The 24,892-nt window shown below is 41.4% G+C and overlaps 1 protein-coding gene across 7 annotated transcripts in view; it reads left to right on the top strand.

Moving 5' to 3' along the window:
* Positions 1 to 24,892, top strand: part of RBMS3 (RNA binding motif single stranded interacting protein 3) — an 841,063-nt gene that overhangs the window by 709,528 nt on the left and 106,643 nt on the right. For 4 of the 7 annotated variants that reach the window (XM_055414762.2, XM_055414760.2, XM_055414764.2 and 1 more), the window contains exons 9-10: positions 5,368 to 5,464; positions 7,688 to 7,738. In XM_055414762.2, coding sequence (XP_055270737.1) covers positions 5,368 to 5,464; positions 7,688 to 7,738 — 148 coding nt within the window. The remainder of the gene's footprint in view (positions 1 to 5,367; positions 5,465 to 7,687; positions 7,739 to 24,892) is intronic. The other 3 variants (XM_055414770.2, XM_055414766.2, XM_055414768.2) reach the window with 1 other exon arrangement.

Genomic DNA, 24,892 nt, shown 5'->3' with positions numbered 1-24,892 from the left:
AGGGACTCTCAAGAGTCTTCAATACCGCAGTTCAAAAGCATCAATTCTTCGGCGCTCAGCTTTCTTCACAGTCCAACTCTCACATTCATACATGACCACTGGAAAAACCATTGCCTTGACTAGACGGACCTTGGTTGGCAAAGTAATGTCTCTGCTTTTTAATATGCCATCTAGGTTGGTCATAACTTTCCTTCCAAGGAGCAAGTGTCTTTTAATTTCATGGCTGCAATCAGCATCTGCAGTGATTTTGGAGCCCAAAAAATAAAGTTTGACACTGTTTCCTCTGTTTCCCCATCTATTTCCTGTGAAGTGATGGGACCAGATGGTCTGTATAGTTTTTCATTTTCCATACTGTTATACAAACAGATATAAAATATAAAGTCTTTTGAGTCTGAGATCTCTCATTTAGCATAATCCATTTAAGATCCACCATGTTAAATATACCAGTGTTTCTTTCCTTTTAATTGTTTAGTAGCCGAAGAATCGATGCTTTTGAACTTTGGTGTTGGAGAAGACTCTTGAGAGTCCCTTATACTGCAAGGAGATCCAACCAGTCCATTCTAGAGGAGATCAATCCTGGATGTTCATTGGAGGGACTGATGCTAAAGCTGAAGCTGCAATACTTTGGCCATCTCATGCGACGAGTTGACTCACTGGAAAAGACTCTGATGCTGGGAAAGGTTGGGGGCGGGAGGAGAAGGGGACGACCGAGAATGAGATGGCTGGATGGCATCACCGACTCTGTGGACATGAGTTTGAGTGAACTCCGGGAGTTGGTGATGGACAGGGAGGCCTGGCGTGCTGTGATTCATGGGGTTGCGGAGAGTCGGTCACGACTGAGCGACTGAACTGAACTGAACTGAGCCTCCCAGTGTATGGATGGACTATACATTGTTTATCACTTCAGTTGAAGGATATTTGGCTTGTTTCCAGTTTTTAGCAAGTATCAAAGCTGCTGTAAATAATTGCATCAAGGTTTTTGTATGAACTCAAGTTTTCATTTATCTTTAGTTGCTATGTATCAGTGAGATTTTTCAGTTATATGCTATGTGTATTTTAGCTTTGTATGAAACTGCCAAGCTATTTTCTAAAAGGGCAGCACCATTCTGTATTTCCACCAAAAATGAAAGAGAATTCCACCTTCTCTAAATCGGTGACAGCTCTGATTGCTGTTTTTTTTAATTTGATCATTCTAATAGGTACATTACATAGTCAATATTCATTTTTCCTAAACTACACAACAGTAGATTTAGAGATGTGGTAGATGTAGGTGTGGACAGTAAGGAGAATGCAATGGGTAATGGAGTAATTTTTTCAACTACATTTTTTTAACCAAAAGACCCTAACCTTATAATCCTTGTTGAAACCTATATCAATTTAAGACTCTAGTTCTATAATCCTTGCTTGCAGACTTGTATAGAATCTAAGCTTAAAGAATTTACTCTTTGAACCCTGGAAACATTGAAAGCTAGCCTCCCTACACTCAGTGGGGTTCTCATGGAATGCTTCTTTAGAAAAGTGACTCATGAGATTCTCTATTCAAAACATCAGAGGCCTCTGAGAGATGATGACGCTTTTGTCTCAAAATTCCAACCTCAGTCATAAACTATTTTTAAAAAGAAAAGAAACTAAACTAAAAGTAGTAATTCAATTGACTTTGCAATGCCAAGGGAACACTTCATGCAAAGATGGGCTCAGTAAAGGTCAGAAATGGTATGGACCTAACAGAGGCAGAAGATATCAAGAAGAGGTGGCAAGAATACACAGAAGAACTGTACAAAAAAGATCTTCACGATGCAGATAATCATGATGATGTGATCACTCACCTAGAGCCAGACATCCTGGAAGGTGTCAAGTGGGCCTTAGGAAGCATCACTACAAACAAAGCTACTGGAGATGATGGAATTCCAGTTGAGCTATTTCAAATCCTGAAAGATGATGCTGTGAAAGTGCTGCGCTCATTATGCAAACAAATTTGGAAAATTCAGCAGTGGCCACAGGACCGGAAAAGGTCAGTTTTCATTGCAATCCCAAAGAAAGGCAATGCCAAAGAATGCTCAAACTACTGCACAATTGCACTCATCTCGCACACTAGCAAAATAATGCTCAAAATTCTCCAAGCCAGGCTTCAGCAATACATGAACAATGAATTTCCAGATGTTCAAGCTGGATTTAGAAAAGGCAGAGGAACCAGAGATCAAATTGCCAACATCCGCTGGATCATGGAGAAAGCAAGAGAGTTCTAGAAAAACATCTATTTCTGCTTTATTGACTATGCCAAAGCCTTTGACTGTGTGGATCACAACAAACTGTGGAAAATGCTGAAAGAGATGGGCATACCAGACCACCTGACCTGCCTCTTGAGAAACCTATATGCAGGTCAGGAAACAACAGTTAGAACTGGATATGGAACAACAGACTGGTTCCAAATAGGAAAAGGAGTACGTCAAGACTGTGTATTGTCACCCTGCTGATTTAAATTCCATGCAGAGTACATCATGAGAAGCGCTGGACTGGAGGAAGCCCAGGCTGGAATCAAGATTGCTGGGAGAAATATCAATAACCTCAGATATGCAGATGACACCACCCTTATGGCAGAAAACGAAGAAGAACAAAAGAGCCTCTTGATGAAAGTGAAAGAGGAGAGTGAAAAAGTTGGCTGAAGCCTCAACATTCAGAAAACTAAGATCATGGCATCCAGTCCCATCACTTCATGAGAAATAGATGGGGAAACAGTGGCTGACTTTATTTTTCTGGGCTCCAAAATCACTGCAGATGGTGACTGCAGCTGTGAAATTAAAAGACGCTTACTCCTTGGAAGGAAAGTTATGACCAACCTAGATAGCATATTAAAAATCAGAGACATTACTTTGTCAACAAATGTCCGTCTAGTCAAAGCTATGGTTTTTCCAGTAGTCATGTATGGATGTGAGAGTTGGACTGTAAAGAAAGCTGAGTGCCGAAGAATTGATGCTTTTGAACTGTGATGTTGGAGAAGACTCTTCAGAGTCCCTGGGACTTCAAGGAGATCCAACAGTCCATCTTAAAGGAGATCAGTCCTGGGTGTTCATTGGAAGGACTGATGTTGAAATTGAAACTCCAATACTTTGGTCACCTGATGGGAAGAGCTGACTCATTTGAAAAGACCCTGATGCTGGGAAAGATTGAGGGAAGGAGCAGAAGGGGACGACAGAGGATGAGATGGTTGGATGGCATCACCGACACATTGGACATGAGTTTGGGTGAACTCTGGGAGTTGGTGATGAACAGGGAGGCCTGGCGTGCTGCAGTCCATGGGGTCACAAAGAGTCAGAAACAACTGAGCAACTGAACTGAACTGAAGTTATGGCAAAATGAAAACAATGATTCCATAATCCCTAATTTTTCCAGTCTATCCTCATAACAGGGAAATAGTCCATCTCAGGCATCTTGGTTTTGTGTGCATGTTCACTGGTTAGTCACTCTAGACTTTCCCTTACCAGTGAGATATGAAGAAGGAAACATGATTTAAAATTCTTCTGAGGAATCTGATCACTGGATAACTTATGGGCTCCAGGGTATAGTCTGAGTGGAGATGGAGTGTCAGTGTTTTCAATACCCTTTGAAAGTAGTGAAAATGTTAGTTGCTCAGTGGTGTCCAACTTTTTGTGAACTCATGGACTGCAGCCCACCAGGCTCCTCTCCATGAAACTCTCCAGGCAAGAATACTGGAGTGGGTAACCATTCCCTTCTCCAGGGGATCTTCCTGACCCGAGGATTGAACTCAGATCTCCTGCATTGCAGGCAGACTACAGTCTGAGCCACCAGGGAAGTCCTAGATCTCTGTTAAATCTGTCCTTTAATAGATACCCAGAAGAATCATCCCTCCTCTTATTTGTGGAGCTCAGCTCTTGCCTAGGGGCTTCCCAGGTGGCACGATGATAAAGAACCTGCCTGCCAATGCAGGAGACATAGGTTCGATCCCTGGATTTGGAAGATCCCCTGGGGGAGGAAATGGCAACCAACTCCAATATTCTTGCCTGGAAAATCACATGAACAGAGGAGGCTGTCCATGGACTGGGCTACAGTCCATAGCATTGTCAAGAGCTGGACACGACTGAGCAACTGCGCATGCACCCACATATGATCTTGCCCAGTGTTTTTCTATACTTGTTCACTGCAGGACCCTGGAGGACTAGAAAACTCAGTGCTTTTTAGAGTCTACAGGAGAATATCACATAGGTCCAGAATCTCCATCAGTGCCTTGATTAAATTCAGAAAAGATTCCTATCCTCACCTTGACCCAAATTGTCCACAAATTGTCCTTTTCTTTTCATGGAGAAAGTACTTAGGTTAGTTTTTGCCTAAGGGCATGGACTCATGCCTAGTATAAATTATCCAGAACTCTCTAGAAGCTGATCCTCTTTCTTGAATGAAGAAATAAATGCAATTAAGTCTGTGTAACACCAGCCACTTTCATAAAGCTTAGTGCTACCAATTCACCTTTCTTCTAAAAAGCTTTATAGTAGTGTTGCCTTAAAAACAAACAAACACAAACAAGACACACAGTTTTTCTCCCCTGTTGATTAAACATACTATTACCCTCACCTGGCCTAAGAGATTTTGTTGTAGTCACGCGTTCTGGGAAACAAACTCACTGAGAAGGACAATGCAGATGGTGGAGTACAGTTTATTACACCGGCGGGCCCAAGGCAGAGTCTTCTCTTAGCCAAGGACCCCCACCAGTTTTTGTGAAAACCTTATGTACCCTAAGTGTACGTTTCCAAACCCACCTCCCCAAATGCCCTGAAACTAGTCTGAACAAAGGAAGAGAAAGATACAATCAAAGTTAACCCGTGATTCGTATGCCTTAAGCCTAGGTAGTTAACAGTGGACAGTTATCAATAGGCCTGTGGTCATACCCCAATAAGCACAATAGAATTCATGATTCTATTTGGTTACACAGATAATTAGGGTGTTCTTTTAGGCAATGGAGAGTCTAGGTATGAGCCCTGGGGTTCCTCCATCTGGGGGGCCTGGTTTTCCAGTTGGTATGTCTTTTCCATAGATACTGGGTATACAGCTCAAAGTCCACAATCCGGCCCAAGATGGAGTCTTGCTTTCAAGATGGAGCCTGTTCTGTCTGTTTCCGCCTTCATTTTCTGCGTGGCCAATCTTATAAGAGGACTCAAAGTTGTCGTTTTGTTTAGAACAGTTTCTCAGTGGAGTCAAAGACCATCCGTCTCTCATCCACTCCTGTTAACAGTGAACGGGTGACACGAGGGTGGAAGTCAATCTTCTTCAGACACGCGTGGCAGCGTTTGGTTAGCAGCCAGGCGTGCATTAGCTTCACAAATCTATGAATCTTCTTTTTTTTTCTGTTCGCAGATTTTATTCTTCACCGTACAGTATTGCAACCAACCGCATGATTCCACAGACATCCATCACGCCATTCATTGCTGCTTCCCCTGTCTCCACATACCAGGTATGTCCGATTTACCTGCACGTCCTGAGAGGCCTTTCTTGCCAGGAATAGACTATCTCAAGTCAAAAAGGACACAGTAGAATTTTTAAGTTGTCTTCCCTTTAGTCACATCTTAATGTCATAATATTCAAACTATCCATTGAGCCTACACTTCCAAGAGCTTGTTTGCATCTGTTTCACTGAATTATACAAATCCACTGTGCTTCCATTCTTCCTGCTGAGTTTTCATGATTTTGCTACTTTTCAGCCAGCCTTAGTCCAGCTTTCTTACCACTGAGAGGTTACTTTGTGCGTTGTCTGTCATTTTGGTTGTCACAGTTCCCTAGCCTATCTTTCCTGAGAACACATTTCAGGCAATGCCTTGCACTCCCTTTAGGATACGGGATCATTGCCGTGCCATTTTCTCACAGTTGTTCTGTGTATCCATGGAAAGCTACATGGATGGATGCTAAGTCATTGGCTCCAAGAAATAGGGAAAATTATCAAAGGGGTAAAAGTAATCCCTCCTTCCTCCTCTGACTTCATTCTCACTTCCAAAGAGCCCAGAAGAGACCTCAGGGGTTCCACATGTTGAAACACAAGAAAATCTGAGACTCAGTGTGTGTCCTAAACCAGACATTGTCGCCAGTTAATGTTAAGTGCGCAGGTGGAAAGAAATAGCCATCCTTCCCCTCAAACAGGGCTCCTTATCTTATTCCTTTGCGTTATCACAAATATTTCTCCCTCCTCTTTACCTCATGGAGTTCTTTAGACAGTTCCTCTAATTCTAATTAGAAACAAAGTTGCCTATGAGTGCTGTCTAGAGTGTCGAGTGGCATTGTTTACAGCTTTGGATAGGGAGTGAGAGTGTGCATGTGTGTGTTTCCTTACATCACGCACATGGTGGTGGTGGGCGTGGAGGTGTGGGGTGGGGATGGTGATGTTGCTGATTGCTACGAATTCAGTGAAGTTTCACGTTCTTCATCCGCTACCTATGTGTGTCAGGTCAGGAGATCCCCGCTGTCAGAGCATCACGCCTGAGACTATGCACATTTTCCCTTAACAGATCCCCCTCACTCCGAAGCAGATCACGTTGCTTCTGTGTCTGCACTTAGGTTCTTGATACATGTCAGTGGGTGAGTGGAACAGACTTTTGTGTGAATTGCATTAGAGGGTCTCTGGATGGCTGATTTCTTAAATGCCTTTCCTTGGGACCCACGAGGCTAAGTGCAGATGCTGTTCAGTTTTTGTTCTTCCTACGGGCCTGCCTGGTTGTAATGTGTGCTTTTGGGTTTTTTTACCCATTTTTTCAAATCTTGGCCTCTGTTTCAGCCAAGACCACCCAGTGAGCTCCATTGTAGAGCACTTTGGTGTCATGAATAAAATCTCCACAGAGCTGTCATTTCACCTGGGAGGGCCCATAAGTGGAATTTAACACCAGCGCTCTTTTCTCAAAAAGGAATTAGAGCAATTTCCTACGTTGCTGATTCTTGCTTTTCACCACTTTTTTTTTTTTTTAATCTAAGGTTCATTGGCAGTCTCATTGATGGGAGTCTATTGAAACCAAAATCTTCAGGGCTATCTATGTCACAATCAGCTCTTAGAAGCTGACGTTCTCATTTGGCTGATGGGGAACAATCAGAACATTTTCCTGGCTCATACACTCATTTTTAGTCACCATACCAATTACTACAAGAGAGAAAAATCACAGACTTACTTAACTGGGGTTTAACCCAAAGCATTCCCCCAAATTTCTGGTTGATCTCTCTAATTCATTCCCCAACTTTTACCACTTGGATTTATTTCCAAGATGGGATCACTTGAGAATTTGAGGTTAGAACCAGTGACAGAAAGAAGAGGAAGTCTTAGCAATCATGCTAAGTATTGCTTCCTTCTTTATTCACCTGGGTCTTCCAGCGTGTTGACCTCCAAACAGCAGATCCCTGAAGCCTTCTAAGACTTTCGTCTCCAATACCAGCCTCCAGATGTGCCCATGGTGTAGCCTGGCCCATGTGGGCATTACCACCAGCCCCACTGAAGTAGGGATTTGGTCTCATTTTACCATGTTTCAGGGACCAAGTGAATCAGGTCCAAGCGTTTCCTTTCTAGCCTCAGTTTTGAGCACTGATTTGCTGTAAGTCAGATGGACTCCACTTCCTTATGACCTAGTGTGACTCCACTGAACGCAAGAACCGAGTTCTCTCTGTGATTGCTTTGTGCTAATAAATGCTGTTTGATGCATAGGTCCAGAGTACTTCATGGATGCCTCATCCGCCATACGTTATGCAACCAACAGTAAGTGTTCTCAGTCACCTGAGGCTCGATGTTTCTATTATCTGAGTGCAAGCTTTTGTAACGTGTAGCAGCTCTGGGGTAAAGCTTTTGTTCTGTTCCATGCCTTTTTCTGGCAGCCTTATTTTCCAGATATAAAGCTGTTCTTGAAATTCTGCAAAAGCGTGTACAGTAGACAGAGATAGTGACAGTGATGGAGAGAAAGAATTGAGAGAGGAAGGGAGAGGGAGGGAGAGGATCAGCTTGATTGGAGGAAATAGCAATCAACCTCTGACATTGATGCCTACCATTTGTCATGAAGAGGGAAAGCCTACATGTAGTACTGTGTGCTCTGGACGGTTAAATCCAAGCCTTTCTGTTGTCCTTCTCCTTCTGTTATGCTTTCTTTTCTTTGGATGCTTTGGGAATGATTTTGCTCTGTTATGCTTTCTTTTCTCTGGATGCTTTTGGAATGATTTTGCAAATCATGGCTCAGAGTTGACTCAAAGCAACATATTTGAAATAGGAAAGTATTCATCTATTAATAGGTACGGCTAGATAGTAGATTGTAAGGTTGGTAGATTACTTTTATGTTAACTAGCCAGGGTCATTCTCTTCTTTAGTGGAAAGTTTCTTCCCCAAATATTCAAATTATGTTCTACCAGCTAGCTTTTTCTATTTTGTGGTACAGTGTGACATTAGTCCCAAAGGAAAAGTATTATGTATTCCATTAGAATACAGGCTGAAGGCTAGTGATTCTGTGTATCTTTATCAAGTTCTTGCATGTTTTCTAGCTCTTGAAAAGAAGAGGACAGGAAGATTTCTAGAACAATACACTCATGAGAGTTTGGAGAAGGGGAAAGGTCCCCAGTGGGAAGTTGTGTGACAGGGTCTCTGGTGTCCTCTCCTGGGTCTGTTCAAATCTGTAACTTTGTTTCCTCTTCTGTCACTATACTCACCATGGCTTTGGGGAGGATCAAAGCCAGGAGAATATATGAAAACAATGCTTGAAGTATGACATGTTATACCTTATTATGGTCATCAGTCCTTATTAGTGAATGTATCAGTCAAACAAAGAAGAAGAATGCTGCATTCTGACTCTTTTCAAAGCTAAATATAAATAGTCATGCATATCAAAAACAGGGAGTTACATACACAGGCATCCATTTCCTGGACTCAAAGGATCACAGCACCTGGCTTTCATAATTGAGTTTTGTCCAGTTTTTTGGGTTTTTTTGTTTTTTTTCTTAAAAAGGAGCATGTCACGTTGCTTCTAGTGTTTTGATAGTTTGCTTTGTATTTAAAAAATAAAGTATATGGAGCTTATGACAACAGAACTTTAGACCCTATTTTGCAAATATCCTTGTTTACTCTTATTTGCCTACCTTGGGGGCTTTGTGAATTCATCTGGTCTGTGTTGTGGAAATCAGACCAACAGGCAAGGAATCCAGGCTGTCCTTTTCTGTCCAAGTCATCAGGTAGAATCCAGTAGAAGCTGCCAGACCAACATACAGCACAAACTGAGCCAACACAGGAAGAGGGAAGAAGGCTTGCCAAGTTCTAAAGAGACTTTCTAGAAGGAAGCAACTGCCTTCTAAGGGAATAACATGTGTGTGTTTAGAGAGAGCAAGGCTAGCTTGGTCCTCATGCTGAGGTCAAGCATCATCTCATTGCGACCTAAAGGAATGCACATCTGGCAAAATCTGAATTTTTTTCTCAGATACCAAAGGTGTCTGAGTCTACAATACTTGTGAAGCTGTAAGGAGAAGGGAAGACATTTGTGTTTTATTTCAACCGTCATTCAGGACCCTGGCAAAGTGTTTCATGAGCACCACCTCCTCCCCATCCCAGCTTCACCTGTTTTGGGATGTATTATTTCTAGTATTTTTCTCCCTAGCAATAGTTGTGTGTGTGTGTATGTGTGTGTGTGTGTTCACTTGTCCCTACGAGATCTTCCTGCCATGGCTACTGCTCCCTAATATCCCTTCTCCTGACTAGACTCTGCATGATGTTTGAGCTTAGGTCATCCTGTTTAAGACCGCAGTCCCCAGCCTTCTGGCACCAGGGACTGGCTTTGTGGGAAGATAATCTTTCCATGAACCAGTCGGGCAGGGGATGGTTTCAGGATGATTCAAGGGCATTGCACTTATTGTGCACTTTATTTCTATTATTATTACATCAATTCCATCTCAGATCATCAGGCATTAGATCCTGGAGGCTAGGGAGCCCTGGTTTAAGATGTAGCACTTGTGCCTGGGACAGATTTCCTGGGAACAGGAGTGGCTGGGCCACCCACCACTTTGTTGTTTTTAACTTGGAAACACTGGCTAAACAGCATTTTGGAAACACATTACTTGTACCATCAGTTGTTTCCTTATAACAGTTTTGTTGGTTGTTTTATTGTATAAAGAACCTTGATGCAACTGATCTTGGTTTTATTATCAGAATGAGGTTGTTTAAATTAATTGCTCTGTAATATTAAAACATAAAAATACATAGGTGATGATCTAGGGCAAACAAATAAAATCACCTGGATGTGAAGGGAAGGAATGAATGACTTGGTGATTAATAGCATGGATTCTCAGGCTCTTTGGGAGAGGAAATCCTTTCTGATCTAGGACTTTGGGCAGTTAAACTTCCTGAGCCACAGTTTTCTCATCTGTAATATGGATACAATCATGACTAAATTATTATACTTTCAGTTGATTAAATGAAGTAATGCTTTAAAGCTCTTAAAATAGCACCCGAGAAATATCAAACACTCAATAAATTACTGTTATCATTACTCAGTTATATGAGCAGATGACTGCAAATTCTGCTTTCGATTAGGCCAATTATGTCAAATGAGTGTTGGTGCAGGAAGAACTGGAGAAAAAGCAGTAATCAGCCATGTCTACCACATGCACCCTGCTCATTTTGCACTTTACTAATGAGTTTGGTGGAGGTAGCCTCTGTGGCTATAAATAAGATGAATCGCTTAGATTGGTGCTTCTCTGATTTACTTGCTGAATCTTTCAACACCTATAATAAAAATAAATACAAGTAAAGAAAATAAGAATCAAAGGCCTACTGGGTTACCTCTTGTGTGGCAGTCCCTGGAACCTGCTTTACAAATAAATTCAAGGTGTGAATAGCTGCGCATCTCCCATAGGTTGCCCATAATCATGATTTGTTCACAACTTTTCTCCTTTCTCGTGTCTTCTCTTCCACAATTTTGAGAAACTCTCACAGATAAGGTCTCTGTACGTAGGTTAGAGACATGCTTCCCCCATCGTGATGAAGCTCACGGACTCCTACACTGCAGCCAGAGTCCTGCAGGTTCTGTGTAGGCTTGACTTGACGGCCCCACGGTCTCAAACAGGCTTGTATCTGAAGCCAGTGCTTCGGTCAAGGATTAACACAGAGCACGGTGCCTCCGGTCTTTTCCTGCCTGGGAGGGGTAATGATCTGTGAGGGAGACATGAATTGGTGGAAAGGAGGATGAGAGACCTAGAGAAATCCTGAGTGTAAAGCCACAGCTGGATTAGGCTTTCTTCTTCAGAGACTAAATTTCTGAGTTGTGTGCAGTGTACCTTTTCGTAACTTTAGAAGAAAGACTGAGAAGCGTTTCACTTTTAAGGAAAAGGAGCTAAAAGTTTCCTTGCTTGGATCCTGTCTCTCGTACTGGTGTTTCTGCAAGGAAACGATTGTGTGTCTGTCTGTTGGACTCTAGGACTTGATCGGGCCAAATCCTGCTGATGGCAGTCAGAGCGTTTTTATTTGCGCTTTATTTTTTGTTCACCGAAAGAGAACACTGCGAGACAGAAGCAGGAATGCACTCTTTGCTGACGTTGCCAGTGCCATCAGGTACGTGTTGCCGATTGCCAGTGCAAGGTTTCTTTCCTAAACTCTGAAATTTCATCAAGACGCTGGCAGGATTTTAATAGGTGATGGATTGAACTAGATATCTACTTTGCTTGGCAGCTTGTCACACTGGAATCTTCTATGAATGCACAATTGAAATCCCCATTTTGGGATACATTGGGCATTTTGTTAAATCTGTGCTGACAGAGAAAAGATAGCTCCCAAGAAAAAACAGAGTTCAGTTCTCTTAAATTCTATTTAGGCTTCTGTGAATCATAAATTTTCTGTTCTTCCTGTGTTTAGTATTATTTATTCTCAAGGATAAAGGTCAGTTTTCATTTTTACATAATTACAAACAGGATAGCTAACTACTGGGTTTCCCTGATCTCTCAGACAGTAAATAATCCACCTTGCAGTGCAGGAGACCCAGGTTCAATCCCTGGATTGGGAAGATCTCCTGGAAAAGCAAGGGATACCCACTCCAGTATTCTTGCCTGGAGAATCCCATGGACAGAGGAAGCTGGAGGGCTACAGTCCATGGGGGTCACAAAAAGTTGGACATGATTGAGTGACTCTACTAATACTATGCTATCTAACTACAGGATTCTAAGAAATGCAAGATGCTTTTATGAAACCACTGTGTGATTTATTGCTATACATGACTAAATTATAACCCTTCTGATGAATAAACCTTACATTTACAGCTGACATGTCAATATAAACTTTCCCACTATAACAACAAGTTCAAGAAAGCTCCAAGAATATTTCATCGGTAATCGGTGATTAGGTAAGGCTTAATTTTAAGGGCTGTGTCCTCCAAACTTGCAGACACATTTCCCCTAAAAGCACATCACCGAGTTTGGAAAGGACATTGAAGTCATTAGAATTCTGTTCAGAAAGCAGTGCTTTCAGATACTATCTTTTTATTCCAACTGCTGAGCTGAGCAAAAATTCTAACCTTCTGAGTTTCATTGTCAAAGTACCAAACAAAGACAAAATGTGTTTGCTATGTAGGGACTTTACCTGGCGGATCTACTGGCCAAATCTATTTAAAGTAACTAGCAAACACAAAGCAGTAACTTTAGCCCATAGACACTGTTTCTACCAGAAGAGGATTCAAGAATGCTTGAAAATAAATTCAGAAGGAATATCTTCATATGGGTGTCAGCTCCCTGTAAGTAGGTTTCTGGGGTAAAGTAAATACAGACCCTTACACACAAAGTCTCTCTGATACCCTAACTACTGTAGCAAGCACTGCTGGTCTTGCCATTGTTAAATGTAACTTCAAAATTCTATGGCAACTTAAAAAAAATAATAATCTAAAATGAACTTGGGGCAATAAACATTCAAACAGTGACATTCAAAGCTCATGATTCAGAAGTGCCCACACAGCCACTATGGAGAACAGCATGGAGGGCCCATGTAGCAGTGTTATCGCTCAGTCATGTCTGACTCTGTGCGACCCCACGCACTATGGCCTGCAAGGCTCCTCTGTCCGTGGGATTCTCCAGGCAAGAATGCTGCGGTGGGTTGCTATCCCCTATTCCAGGAGATCTTCCCCACCCAGGAATAGAACCTGGGTCTCCTGCATTGAAGGCAGATTCTTTACCTTCTGAACTAGAGGGAAGATCCAAGTTAAAGTCACTCAGTCATGTCTGACTCTTGCGACCCCATGGACTATACAGTCCATGGAATTCTCCAGGCCACAACACTGGAGTGGGTTCCCTTCTCCAGGGGATCTTCCCAACCCAGGGATCTAACCCAGGTCTCCCACACTGCAGACGGATTCTTCGTCAGCTGAGCCACAAGGCAAGCCCAAGAATACTGGAGTGTGTAGCCCATCCCCTCTCCAGCGGATCTTCCCCACCCAGGAATCAAACCTGGGTTTCCTGCATTGCAGGAGGATTCTTTACCAACTGAGCTACCAGGGAAGACTCCCCCAAAGTGAAAGTCCCTCAGTGGTGTCTGTTTGTGACCCCATGGACTGTATAGGCCAGAATACTGGAGTGGGTAGTGTTTCCCTTCTCCAGGGGATCTTCCTAACCCAGGGATTGGACCGTGGTCTCCTGCATTGCAGGTGGATTCTTTACCAGCTGAGCCACAAGGGAAGCCCAAATGAAAGTGAAAGTCACTCTGTCCGGTCCAACTCTTTGCAACCCCATGGACTAGTTCTGCAGACCAGAATACTTTAGTGGGTAACTTTTCCCCTTCTCCAGTGGATCTTCCCTACCCAGGAATCAAATAGAGGTTTCCTGCATTGCAGGAGGATTCTTTACCAACTGAGCTATCAGGGAAGCCCCCCCAAAAAGTGAAAGCCCCTCAGTTGTGTCTGACTCTTTGTGACCCCATGGACTGTACAGGCCAGAATACTGGAGTGGGTAGCGTTTCCCTTCTCCAGGGTATCTTCCCAACCCAGGGATCGAACCCAGGTCTCCTGTATTCCAGGTGGATTCTTTACCAGCTGAGCTATCAGGAAAGCCCCAAAGTCTCCATATGATCCAGCAATCTCACTCCTGGGCATATATCTGGAGAAAACCGTAATTCGAAAGGATACATGCACCCCAATATTCATTGCAGCGCTATTTACAATGCCAGGACGTGGAAGCAGCCTAAATGTCCACCAACAGAGGAATGGGTAAAGATGTGGCACATATATGTAATGGAATATTACTCAGCCCTTGTATATATGTATATGTGGTACATATATACAATGGAATATTTTCAATATTGAGAAAAGAGATAATGCCATTTGAGCAACATGGGTAGATCTAGAGACTCACACTGAGTGAAGTAAGTTAGAAAGTACATAACATATAATATCGATTATATGTGGAATCTGGAAAAATAGTACAGATGAACTTATTGGCAAAGCACAATTAGAGTCACAGGTGTAGAAAACAAGCTTATAGTTCCCACAGTGTGGGGGGAAGGGGATGAATTAGAAGATTGGGATTGACATATATACACTATTGATACTATGTATAAAATAGATAACTAATGAGAACCTACTGAAGAGTCCCTGATAGCTTGGTTGATTAAAAATTCGCCTGCAATGCAGGAGACCCCAGTTCAATTCCTGGGTCAGGAAGATCCCCTGGAGAAGGGATAGGCTACCCACTCCAGTATTCTTGGGCTTCCCTTGTGGCTCAGCGGGTAAAGAATCTGCCTGCAATGCGGGAGACATGGCTTCGATCCCTGGGTTGGGAAGATCCAAGCCCACTGGAGCGGGCTACCCACTCCAGTGTTCTGGCCTGGAGAAGTCCACGGACTGTATAGTCCATGGGGTCACAGAGAGTCAGACAGGACTGAGAAACTTTCACTTTCAGCACAGGGAACTCTACGCAGTGCTCTGTGGTGACTTGAATGGGGAGGAAATTCAATAAGGATGGGATATATTATATGTGTCGACTTCCCAGTGGCACTAGTGGTAAAGAACCTGCCTGCTAATTCAGGAAACTTAAGAGACATGGGCTCAGTCCCTGAGTCTAGAAGATCCCCTGGAGGAGGGCATGGCTACCTACTCCAGTATTCTCGCCTGGAGAATCCCATGGGCAAAGGAGCCTGGCGGGCTATGGTCTATAGGTTCACAAAGAGTTGGATACAACTGAAGCAGCTTAGCACACATATGCACACATGTATACATAGAGCTGATCCACTTTGCTGTACAGCAGAAACTAACAGCATTGTAGAGCAACTATACTCCAATAAGGAAAATTAAAAAAAAAAATAAAACACACAACATGTATATACAGCATAAAGCTTTCCTTGTAGGGCTCCTTCACCCATCTGCTCTATCCTCCAGGAAAAACCCTTGTGAGTTAGTTTGTGTATCAGCATGCAGTCAGTTGTTATGTATCCAGAAGCGCCTGTGTGCTAACGTGTGTGCTTTAAACATATACAAGGTCTCTCTGCAAATCCCGTATCGCAGGTGGATTTATTTTTCCTGACAATAGAATGTGCTAGAGGTCATTACATATGAGTCACATGAAGATCTATGTCAACTCTTTTTAACACATTATAGCATGTCATTACATAAATGCACCAGTTTCCTATTCATAGTGCTGTGAAAAGAAGAGAAGCAAAAAGCAAAGGAGAAAAGGAAAGATATAAGCATCTGAATGCAGAGTTCCAAAGAATACCAAGGAGAGATAAGAAAGCCTTCCTCAGTGATCAATGCGAAGAAATACAGGAAAACAACAGATTAGGAAAAACAAGAGATCTCTTCAAGAAAATTAGAGATACCAAGGGAACATTTCATGCAAAGATGGGCTCGATAAAGGACAGAAATGGTATGGACCTAACAGAAGCAGAAGATTTTAAGAAGAGGTGGCAAGAATACACAGAAGAACTGTACAAAAAAGAGCTTCACGACCAAGATAAAAACGATATTGTGATCACTCACCTAGAGCCAGACATCTTGGAATGTGAAGTCAAGTGGGCCTTAGAAAACATCACTACGAACAAAGCTAGTGGAGGTGATGGAATTCCAGTTGAGCTATTTCAAATCCTGAAAGATGATGCTGTGAAAGTGCTGCACTCAATATGCCAGCAAATTTGGAAAACTCAGCGCTGGCCACAGGACTGGAAGAGGTCAGTCTTCATTCCAATCCCAAAGAAAGGGAATGCCAAAGAATGCTCCAACTACTGCACAATTGCAGTCATCTCACACACTAGTAAAGTAATGCTCAAAATTCTCCAAGCCAGGCTTCAGCAATATGTGAACCGTGAACTTCCAGATGTTCAAGCAGGTTTTAGAAAAGGCAGAGGCACCAGAGATCAAATTGCCAACATCTGCTGGATCATGGAGAAAGCAAGAGAGTTCCAGAAAAACATCTATTTCTGCTTCATTGACTATGCCAAAGCCTTTGACTGTGTGGATCACAAGAAACTGTGGAAAACTCTGAAAGAGATGGGAATCCCAGACCACCTGACCTGCCTCTTGAGAAACCTGTATGCAGGTCAGGAAGCAACAGTTAGAACTGGACATGGAACAACAGACTGGTTCCAAATAGGAAAAGGAGTGTGTCAAGGTTGTATATTGTCACCCTGCTTATTTAACTTCTATGCAGAGTACATCATGAGAAACGCTGGGCTGGAAGAAGCACAAGCTGGAATCAAGATTGCCGGGAGAAATATCAATAACCTCAGATATGCAGATGACACCACTCTTATGGTAAAAAGTGAAGAGGAACTAAAAAGCCTCTTGATGAAAGTGAAAGAGGAGAGTGAAAAGGTTGGCTTGAAGCTCAACATTCAGAAAACTAAGATCATGGCATCTGGTCCCATCACTTCATGGGAAATAGATGGACAAACAGTGCGAACAGTGTCAGACTTTATTTTTTTGGGCTCCAGAATCACTGTGGATGCTGATTGCAGCCATGAAATTAAAAGACGCTTACTCCTTGGAAGGAAAGTTTTAATAGATAGTATATTAAAAAGCAGAGATATTACTTTGCCAACCAAGGTCCGTCTAGTCAAGGCTACGGTTTTTCCCGTGGTCATGTATGGATGTGAGAGTTGGACTGTGAAGAAAGCTGATCGCCGAAGAATTGATGCTTTTGAACTGTGGTGCTGGAGAAGACTCTTGAGAGTCCCTTGTACTGCAAGGAGATCCAACCAGTCCATTCTAAAGGAGATCAATCCTGGGTGTTCATTGGAAGGACTGATGCTAAAGCTGAAACTCCAATACTTTGGGCCACCTCATGCGACGAGTTGACTCACTGGAAAAGAGTCTGATGCTTGGAGGGACTAGGGGCGGGAGGAGAATGGGACGACAGAGAATGAGATGGCTGGATGGCATCACCGACTCGATAGATATGAGTTAGAGTGAACTCCGGGAGTTGGTGATGGACAGGGAGGCCTGGCCTGCTGTGATTCATGGGGTCGCAAAGAGTCGGACAAGACTGAGCGACTGAACTGAACTTGTTGTACACTTAAGACTGTAATATTGAACACTTGTGAAAAAATAACCTGTGATATATTTTCTGGAATAAAAGTTATGTGTGTTTTAAAATTTGATATAGTTATTGTCAAATTGTACTTTAAGTGAGAATGTTTATCTCCCCAGGCCTCAGTTAATACTGGGTGATCCCAACTTTCAAATATGTTGTTAATGTGATAAAGAGTCAGTGGTATCTTACCAATGTCATTTATTTCTCTGAGTCCTAGAGAAGTTGAGTTACTTTTATATGTATATTGACTAATTTTTTTTTTTTTCTGAGCTCCAAGTTTATTTGTTTTGCTCATTTCTCTTTTTGAGTAATGATCTTTTTTATTTTTTTAAGGAACTTATTACAATCTTTAAGTTAACATTGCCAGAGATATTCTGGATATTTTCCAGTTTATTTGGAATTTAATTTTATGGTGTTTCTCATGCATGACTTTAGTATTTAGTGTTATGTATTTCATATTTTCCGTTTAGGGCCACGATCAGCAAACATTTTCTGTAAAGAGCCAAACTACAGGATTTTCTGTGTTTTGAGGCATGTGGTTTCTGTCACACCCACTCTGTCCTGTGGCTGCAGTATGAAGGCAGCCACGATTCATAGATGGATTGCCAGGGCTGAGTTCCAATAAAGCTTTATTTACAGAAAGAGGTGAGGGCTGCATTTGGTTCACAGGCTATATTTTGCCAGTCTCTGATTTAAAATACCTGGACTCTATGCAAAATGCCTTATTAACTGTATGATTTAAAGCACTATTTTTTTGTTGTTATTGTGTTTATAGTAACTTTTATTTTATTTTTTTTTCATTTTTGGAGTTTATTTTGTAACATGAAATGAGACCGTGATCCAACTCTTTTTTTTTGCCCAAACGAGTAACCAGTTATCATAACAGTGTCTACCATATGAGTCATCTATATTTTCTCTACTGATATAAAACTTTATGCCAATTGTTATAATAGGATTTTTATATCTTTGGATCTTTTTCTAAATGCTATTCGATCCCTCCTGTTTCTTTGACTATGCTCTATTATTTTACTTACTGTCACTTTATAATAGCACCACTTGCTTCAATTGTACATTTTGTTGTTTCTCAAAATTTTTTCAGATCATTTTATGTTTTTAGATTATATTAAGATGAGTTTAATGAGTTTTTTTTTAATTCTTCTATAATTCTGGTGGGGATCACCATAAATTTATATATTAAGCAATAGGAAAGTTATGAACATCATACATTTACAACATTAACTTTTTATCTAAGAAAAAAATATGTCTTTCCATACTCATGAATTATTTCTTTTTCACTTATATTGAAGTATATTTGACAAATAAGTTTTTAAGATAATTAAACATCCTGGTGATTTGAAATATATGTTATATATACATGGAACTTTCCTGGTGGTCCAGTGGTTAAGACTCCTTACTTCTAATGCAGGAATCATAGGTTTGATCCCTGGTCGGTAAACTAATATCCCACATGCGAAGAAGTACAGCCCCCAAAAATGAATTTATTATGAAATAATTCCCACCATCTAGTTAATTAATAATTAATTAACTTTAAGTTTTTAATTAAATTTCATCACCTCATATATTTATCCTATTTTTCTGATAAGAAAATTTAAGTTCAACTTTCTTAGCAAATTTTGGATATTCAACATAGTGTTGTTATCAGCTATAGTTTACATGATTTATATTAGTGCTTCAGATCTTATTTATCTTATAGTTGAAAATTTGTACCCTTAACCAAACACCCGTTTTCCCCAGCCCACCCCCAGCCCTTAGCAACCAGTTTCTATTCTGTTTCTATGAGTTTGAAGGTTTTCGTCTTTCTCTATCTTGCATATATAAGTGATACTATGTAGTATTTCTCTTTACCTGATATATTTCACTTAGCTTAATGCTTTCAAGGTTGTTCAGTCGCTCAGTCATGTCCGACTCTTTGCAACCCCATGAACTGCAGCATCCTAGGCCTCCCTGTCCATCATCAACTCCTGGAGTTCACTCAAACTCATGTCCATTGAGTCGGTGATGCCATCCAACCATCTCACCCTCTGTTGCCCCCTTCTCCTCCTGCCCTCAATCTTTGCCAGCACTGCGGTCTTTTCAAATGAGTCAGCTCTTGGCATCAGGTAGCCAAAGTATTGGAGTTTCAGCTTTAGCATCAGTCCTTCCAATGAACAACCAAGACTGATCTCCTTTAAGATGGACTGGTTGGATCTCCTTGCAGTCCAAGGCACTCTCAAGAGTCTTCTCCAACACCACAGTTCAAAAACATCAGTTCTTCAGCGCTGAACTTTCTTTACAGTCCAACTCTCATATCCATACATGACTCATGGAAAAAACCATACTATTGACAAGACGGACCTTTGTTGGCAAAGTAATGTCTCTGCTTTTTAATATGCTATCTAGGTTGGTCATAACTTTTCTTAAAGGAGCAAGCATCTTTTAATTTCATGACTGCAATCACTATCTGCAGTGATTTTGGAGCCCAAAAAGTAAAGTCTGTCACTGTTTCCACTGTTTTCCCATCTATTTGCCATGAAGTGATGGGACCGGATGCCATGATCTTAGTTTTTTGAATGTTGAGTTTTAAGCCAACTTTTCCACTCTCCTCTTTCAGTTTCATCAAGAGGCTTTTTAGTTCCTCTTCACTTTCTGCCATAAGGGTGGTGTCATCTGCATATCTGAGGTTATTGATATTTCTCCCGGCAATCTTGATTCCAGCTTGTGCTTCTTCCAGCCCAGCGTTCCTCATGATGTACCTGCATATAAGTTAAATCAGCAGGGTGACAACATACAGCCTTGACATACTCCTTTTCCTATTTGGAACCAGTCTGTTGTCCCATGTCCAATTCTAACTGTTGCTTCCTGACCTGCTACAGATTTCTCAGGAGGCAGGTCATGTGGTCTGGTATTCCCATTTATTTCAGAATTTTCCAGTTTGTTGTGATCCACACAGTCAAAAGCTTTGGCATGGTCAATAAAGCAGATGTTTTTCTGGAACTCTCTTGCTTTCTCAATGATCCAGTGGATATTGGTAATTTGATCTCTGGCACCTCTGCCTTTTCTAAAACCAGTTTGATCATCTGGAAGTTCACAGTTCACATACTGTTGAAGCCTGCCTAGGAGAGAATTTTGAGCATTACTTTGCTAGCATGTGAGATGAGTGCAATTGTGAGGTAGTTTGAGCATTCTTTGGCATTGCCTTTCTTTGGGATTGGAATGAAAACTGACCTTTTCCAGTCCTGTGGTCACTGCTGAGTTTTCCAAATTTGCTGGCATATTGAGTGCAGCACTTTCACAGCATCATCTTTCAGGATTTGAAATAGCTCAACTGGAATTCCATCACCTCCAGTAGCTTTGTTCACAGTGACGCTTCCTAATGCCCACTTGACTTCACATTCCAGGATGTCTGGCTCTAGGTGAGTGATCACACCATTGTGATTATCTGGTTCGTAAAGATCTTTTGTCTATAGTTCTTCTGTGTATTCTTGCCACCTCTTCTTAAAATCTGCTTCTGTTAGGTCCATACCATTTCTTTCCTTTATTGTGCCCATCTTTGCATGAAATGTGACCTTGGTATCTCTAATTTTCTTGAAGAGATCTCTAGTCTTTCCAGTTCTAATGTTTTCCTCTATTTCTAGGCATTGGTCACTAAGAAAGGCTTTCTTATCTCTCCTTGCTATTCTTTGGAACTCTGCATTCAAATGGATATATCTTTCCTTTTCTCCTTTGCCTTTAACTTCTCTTATTTTCACAGGTATTTGTAAGGCCTCCTCAGACAACCATTTTGTCTCTTTGCATTTCTTTTTCTTGTGGATGGTCTTGACCACTGCCTCCTGAACAATGTCACAAACCTCTATCCATAGTTCTTCAGGCACTTTGTCTATGAGACCTATCCCTTGAATCTATTTGTCACTTCAACTGTATAATTGTAAGGGATTTAATTTAGATTATACCTGAATGGTCTAGTGGTTTTCCCTACTTTCTTCAATTTAAGTCTGAATTTGGCAATATGGAGTTCATGATCTGAGCCAGTGTCAGCTCCCAGTCTTGTTTTCGCTAACTGTGTAGAGTTTCTCAATTTTTGGCTGCAAAGAATATAATCAATCTGATTTTGGTGTTGACCATCTGGTGATATCCATGTGTAGAGTCTTCTCTTGTGTTGTTGGAAGAGGATGTTTGCTATGATGAGTGCATTCTTTTGTCAAAACTCAAATAGCCTTTGCCCTGCTTCATTCTGTACTCCAAGACTGAATTTGCCTGTTACTCCAGGTATTCTTGATTACCTACTTTTGCATTCCAGTCCCTTATAATGAAAAAGACATCTTATTTGGGTGACTGGAGCTACTTTGAGGAGATATCCCACGTCCAATGGCAAAGGAGGAGCCCTAGGAAGACAGTAGGAGGGGCAAAATCACACTTAGAATTAAACCGCATATCCACCAAGATGCTCAGAGGGCTCAAAGAAACCTTGTGTGCATAAGGACCCAGAGACCCCACAGAGACTGAGACAGAACTGTGTTTGAGTGTCTCCTGCAGAGGTACGGGTCAGCAGTGGACTGCCACAAGGCAGGGGCTCTGGGTGCAGAGACCTGGGTATGGCATAAGCATTCTTGGAGGAGGTCGCCATTAACCCCACCATAGAGCCACCAGAACTTACACAGGACTGGGGAAACAGACTCTTGGAGGGCACAAACAGAACCTTGTGCACCAGGACCCAGGAGAACGGAGAAGTGACTCCAGGAGATACTGACGCAGACTTGCCCATGAGTGTCCAGGAGTCCAAGGTTATCCATGTTGTCACAAATGGCAGGGTTCCTTCTTTTTGTGACTGAATAATATTCCAGTATGCACACACACACGTGTGTGTGTATGCATATACATATATAATAAGTATATAAAATGTCACTCTTTCTTCCATTCATCCATTGATGGAGACTTATGTTGTTCCATATCTTTGCTATTGTGAATAATTCTGCAGTGGACAGGAGAGTGAAAATGCCCATTTCTCCTTGAAATAGTCACTTGATTAAGTCTTTTTCTGTGCCCTGTTATACCAGGCATTGACTGTTCATTTCAGGAAACTGAGAATATTGATTTCAATGAAAAAATCAACAGAAAATATACAAATATTTTTAAGCATTAAATATGCACAGAATATTCTAGGTACTGTTTGAAATGAGGGAGAGTAAGGAAGGAAACACTCTGTCCTCAAGGCTTACAGTCTCTTTGTGGAGTAATTATTACATGCTCAGAATGATTCAGTTTAAACTGTACAGCAGAAAAGGTGTGAATTGTTTGGCGTTTATATAACATTGAAAATGGCAAAGTAACTATGAACAGCTAAGGGCATGGAAGAGCAGAGATGAAAGGAAGAACTTGGAGGATGGGTATGCTGTTGAGGTTAAATAAATGGAAAGGGGACCTTTTCCATGAAATTAACACACAAAAAGTCTGAGGGGGGTCCACAGATTATTTCAGGAGGCAGCAAGGCAAATAGCCTGCGTTAAGTGAGATGTCTGTGCTTAGGGAATAAGAGAAAGGTTTGGTTCAAAAGGTACATTGTTGTCTATTGAAATGCAACTATTGTTCATAAAATATGGCATGCTTTCTTATGCACTTTTTAATTTCTTTAGAGAACTTTTAATTTTTTAATTTTTTGGGGGCTCTGCTGGGTCGCCGTTGCCACATGGGGGCTTTCTGGAGTGTGATGAGTGAGCCTGGGCTACTCTTGGTTTTGGAGTAGGGGCTTCTCACTGCAAAGGCGTCTCTTGTAGCTTGCGGGCTCAGTAGCTGTTAGTTGCTCCACAGCATCTGTGATCTCCCCAGACCAGGAATTGAACCTGTGCCTCTTGCGTTGGAAGGTGGATTCCTAACAAATGGACCATAGGGAAGTCCCATGGAATAGTGTACTTTTTAGAACTAAAGGCGTGTCACTCTGAATAAAAGTTGACAGGTGCAAAGAGAAAAAGTTCCAACGATACATCACCTTCGATACGTCCAATATGTACTCCGAATTTTTGTCGGGGCTTCATCACTAAACTGGAATTTGCCAATTCATCTCCAAACGTGCTGACAACATTACAATCTTAATAGCCATTTCGCATATCAAATATAATTAAATGTTCTAAACGTTGGATGAAGTGTTTATCATCTCTCTTAAAGCCTTATTTTCTGTGGATTATCTCTAGAGAAAGCAAGTATGCAGCTAAAATAAAATCCATATCATACTTTCTAGGAAACAGTGAGTTACCAGGGCAACCCAGTCATATATAGGTACAGTAAATAATTTATTTTATAAACATTGCCAGGGCAACAGAAACTACCTATGAAATCAGTGGAGGATTGAGGATTAGGCTTCAGATAATCTATGGGACTATTTGTTCTTTTGTAGTACATTGGAATCAAATATTCCAGTGTTATATCTGAAACCTTCACAGTTTTGTGAAGTATGTGAATATTCATTAAACAAACGATAATGAGTAAGTTTAAATATCAAGAGTATTTCTAAATATTGAAAGGTATAGTATTCACTATTTCTTGCCTCACAGAAATGTCATAGGGATATTTTAGTTTGCTTTAAAGATTAACCCTTGCTGGGTTAGCCTTGGAGAGCCCAGTTATTGCCACCTAGGCGCTATGTTTGCAGTTTAGGGTCATCATCAGCTGTGTTGACTAGTGTAGGTTTTGTTAGAGAAATAATCAAGATGTAATGGATGGGGGGAGGGGACATAGTCATATATGATCTAATGAGGTATGTTTGGGGAAAAAAGGCAATATTTTAGCTTCAGTAACAAATGTAAGAAGTTATAAAATTTATAGTCTTATTCTTAAAAATACTAATACAAATGCTGGTAAAGTGCCTTCAAACTTTCCTACTGCCTACGAGGAATATTTTCCAAAGGTAAGACTTGAATTCACACTTTCTCCCTGTTTTAATATAGTTTGCTTCTCTCTTGTTCAAGCTCCCTCTTAGAAAATACTTATATTCAGCTATGGGTGGTCAGGTGTGCAAAGCATATAATTGGTAAAGAAGATGGAGTTATTCACTGTGCCAGGGAGCAAAGGAATAAGGACAGGCTTCACAGAGGAGGTAACTCCTGAGCTTGGCTTCGCCTATTAGACTTGTCCCCGGGTTGATAGAGATGAGAAGGGAAAGGTTCCCCACTAGAGTATTCCTATTTAGATGACTCTTTGAAACTATAGGCTTTGTATGCAGTGTATTCGGTGCTATTACATGTATGTGTAGTGGACAAAATTAAATCCTTATTTGAAACATCTAGTCCTTCTAGAATGGAGAAGGAAAAGGCAACCCACTCCAGTGTTCTTGCCTGGAGAATCCTGGGGACGGGGGAGCCTGGTGGGCTGCCGTCTGTGGGGTCGTGCAGAG

The sequence above is a fragment of the Moschus berezovskii genome, chromosome 24 (genome assembly GCF_049115385.1).
Source record: "Moschus berezovskii isolate FMDL1 chromosome 24, NW_MosBer_1.0, whole genome shotgun sequence".
Taxonomy (NCBI): domain Eukaryota; kingdom Metazoa; phylum Chordata; class Mammalia; order Artiodactyla; family Moschidae; genus Moschus; species Moschus berezovskii.
Note: the sequence above shows the minus strand (reverse complement) of the source record. Positions and strands in the feature narration are given on the sequence as shown.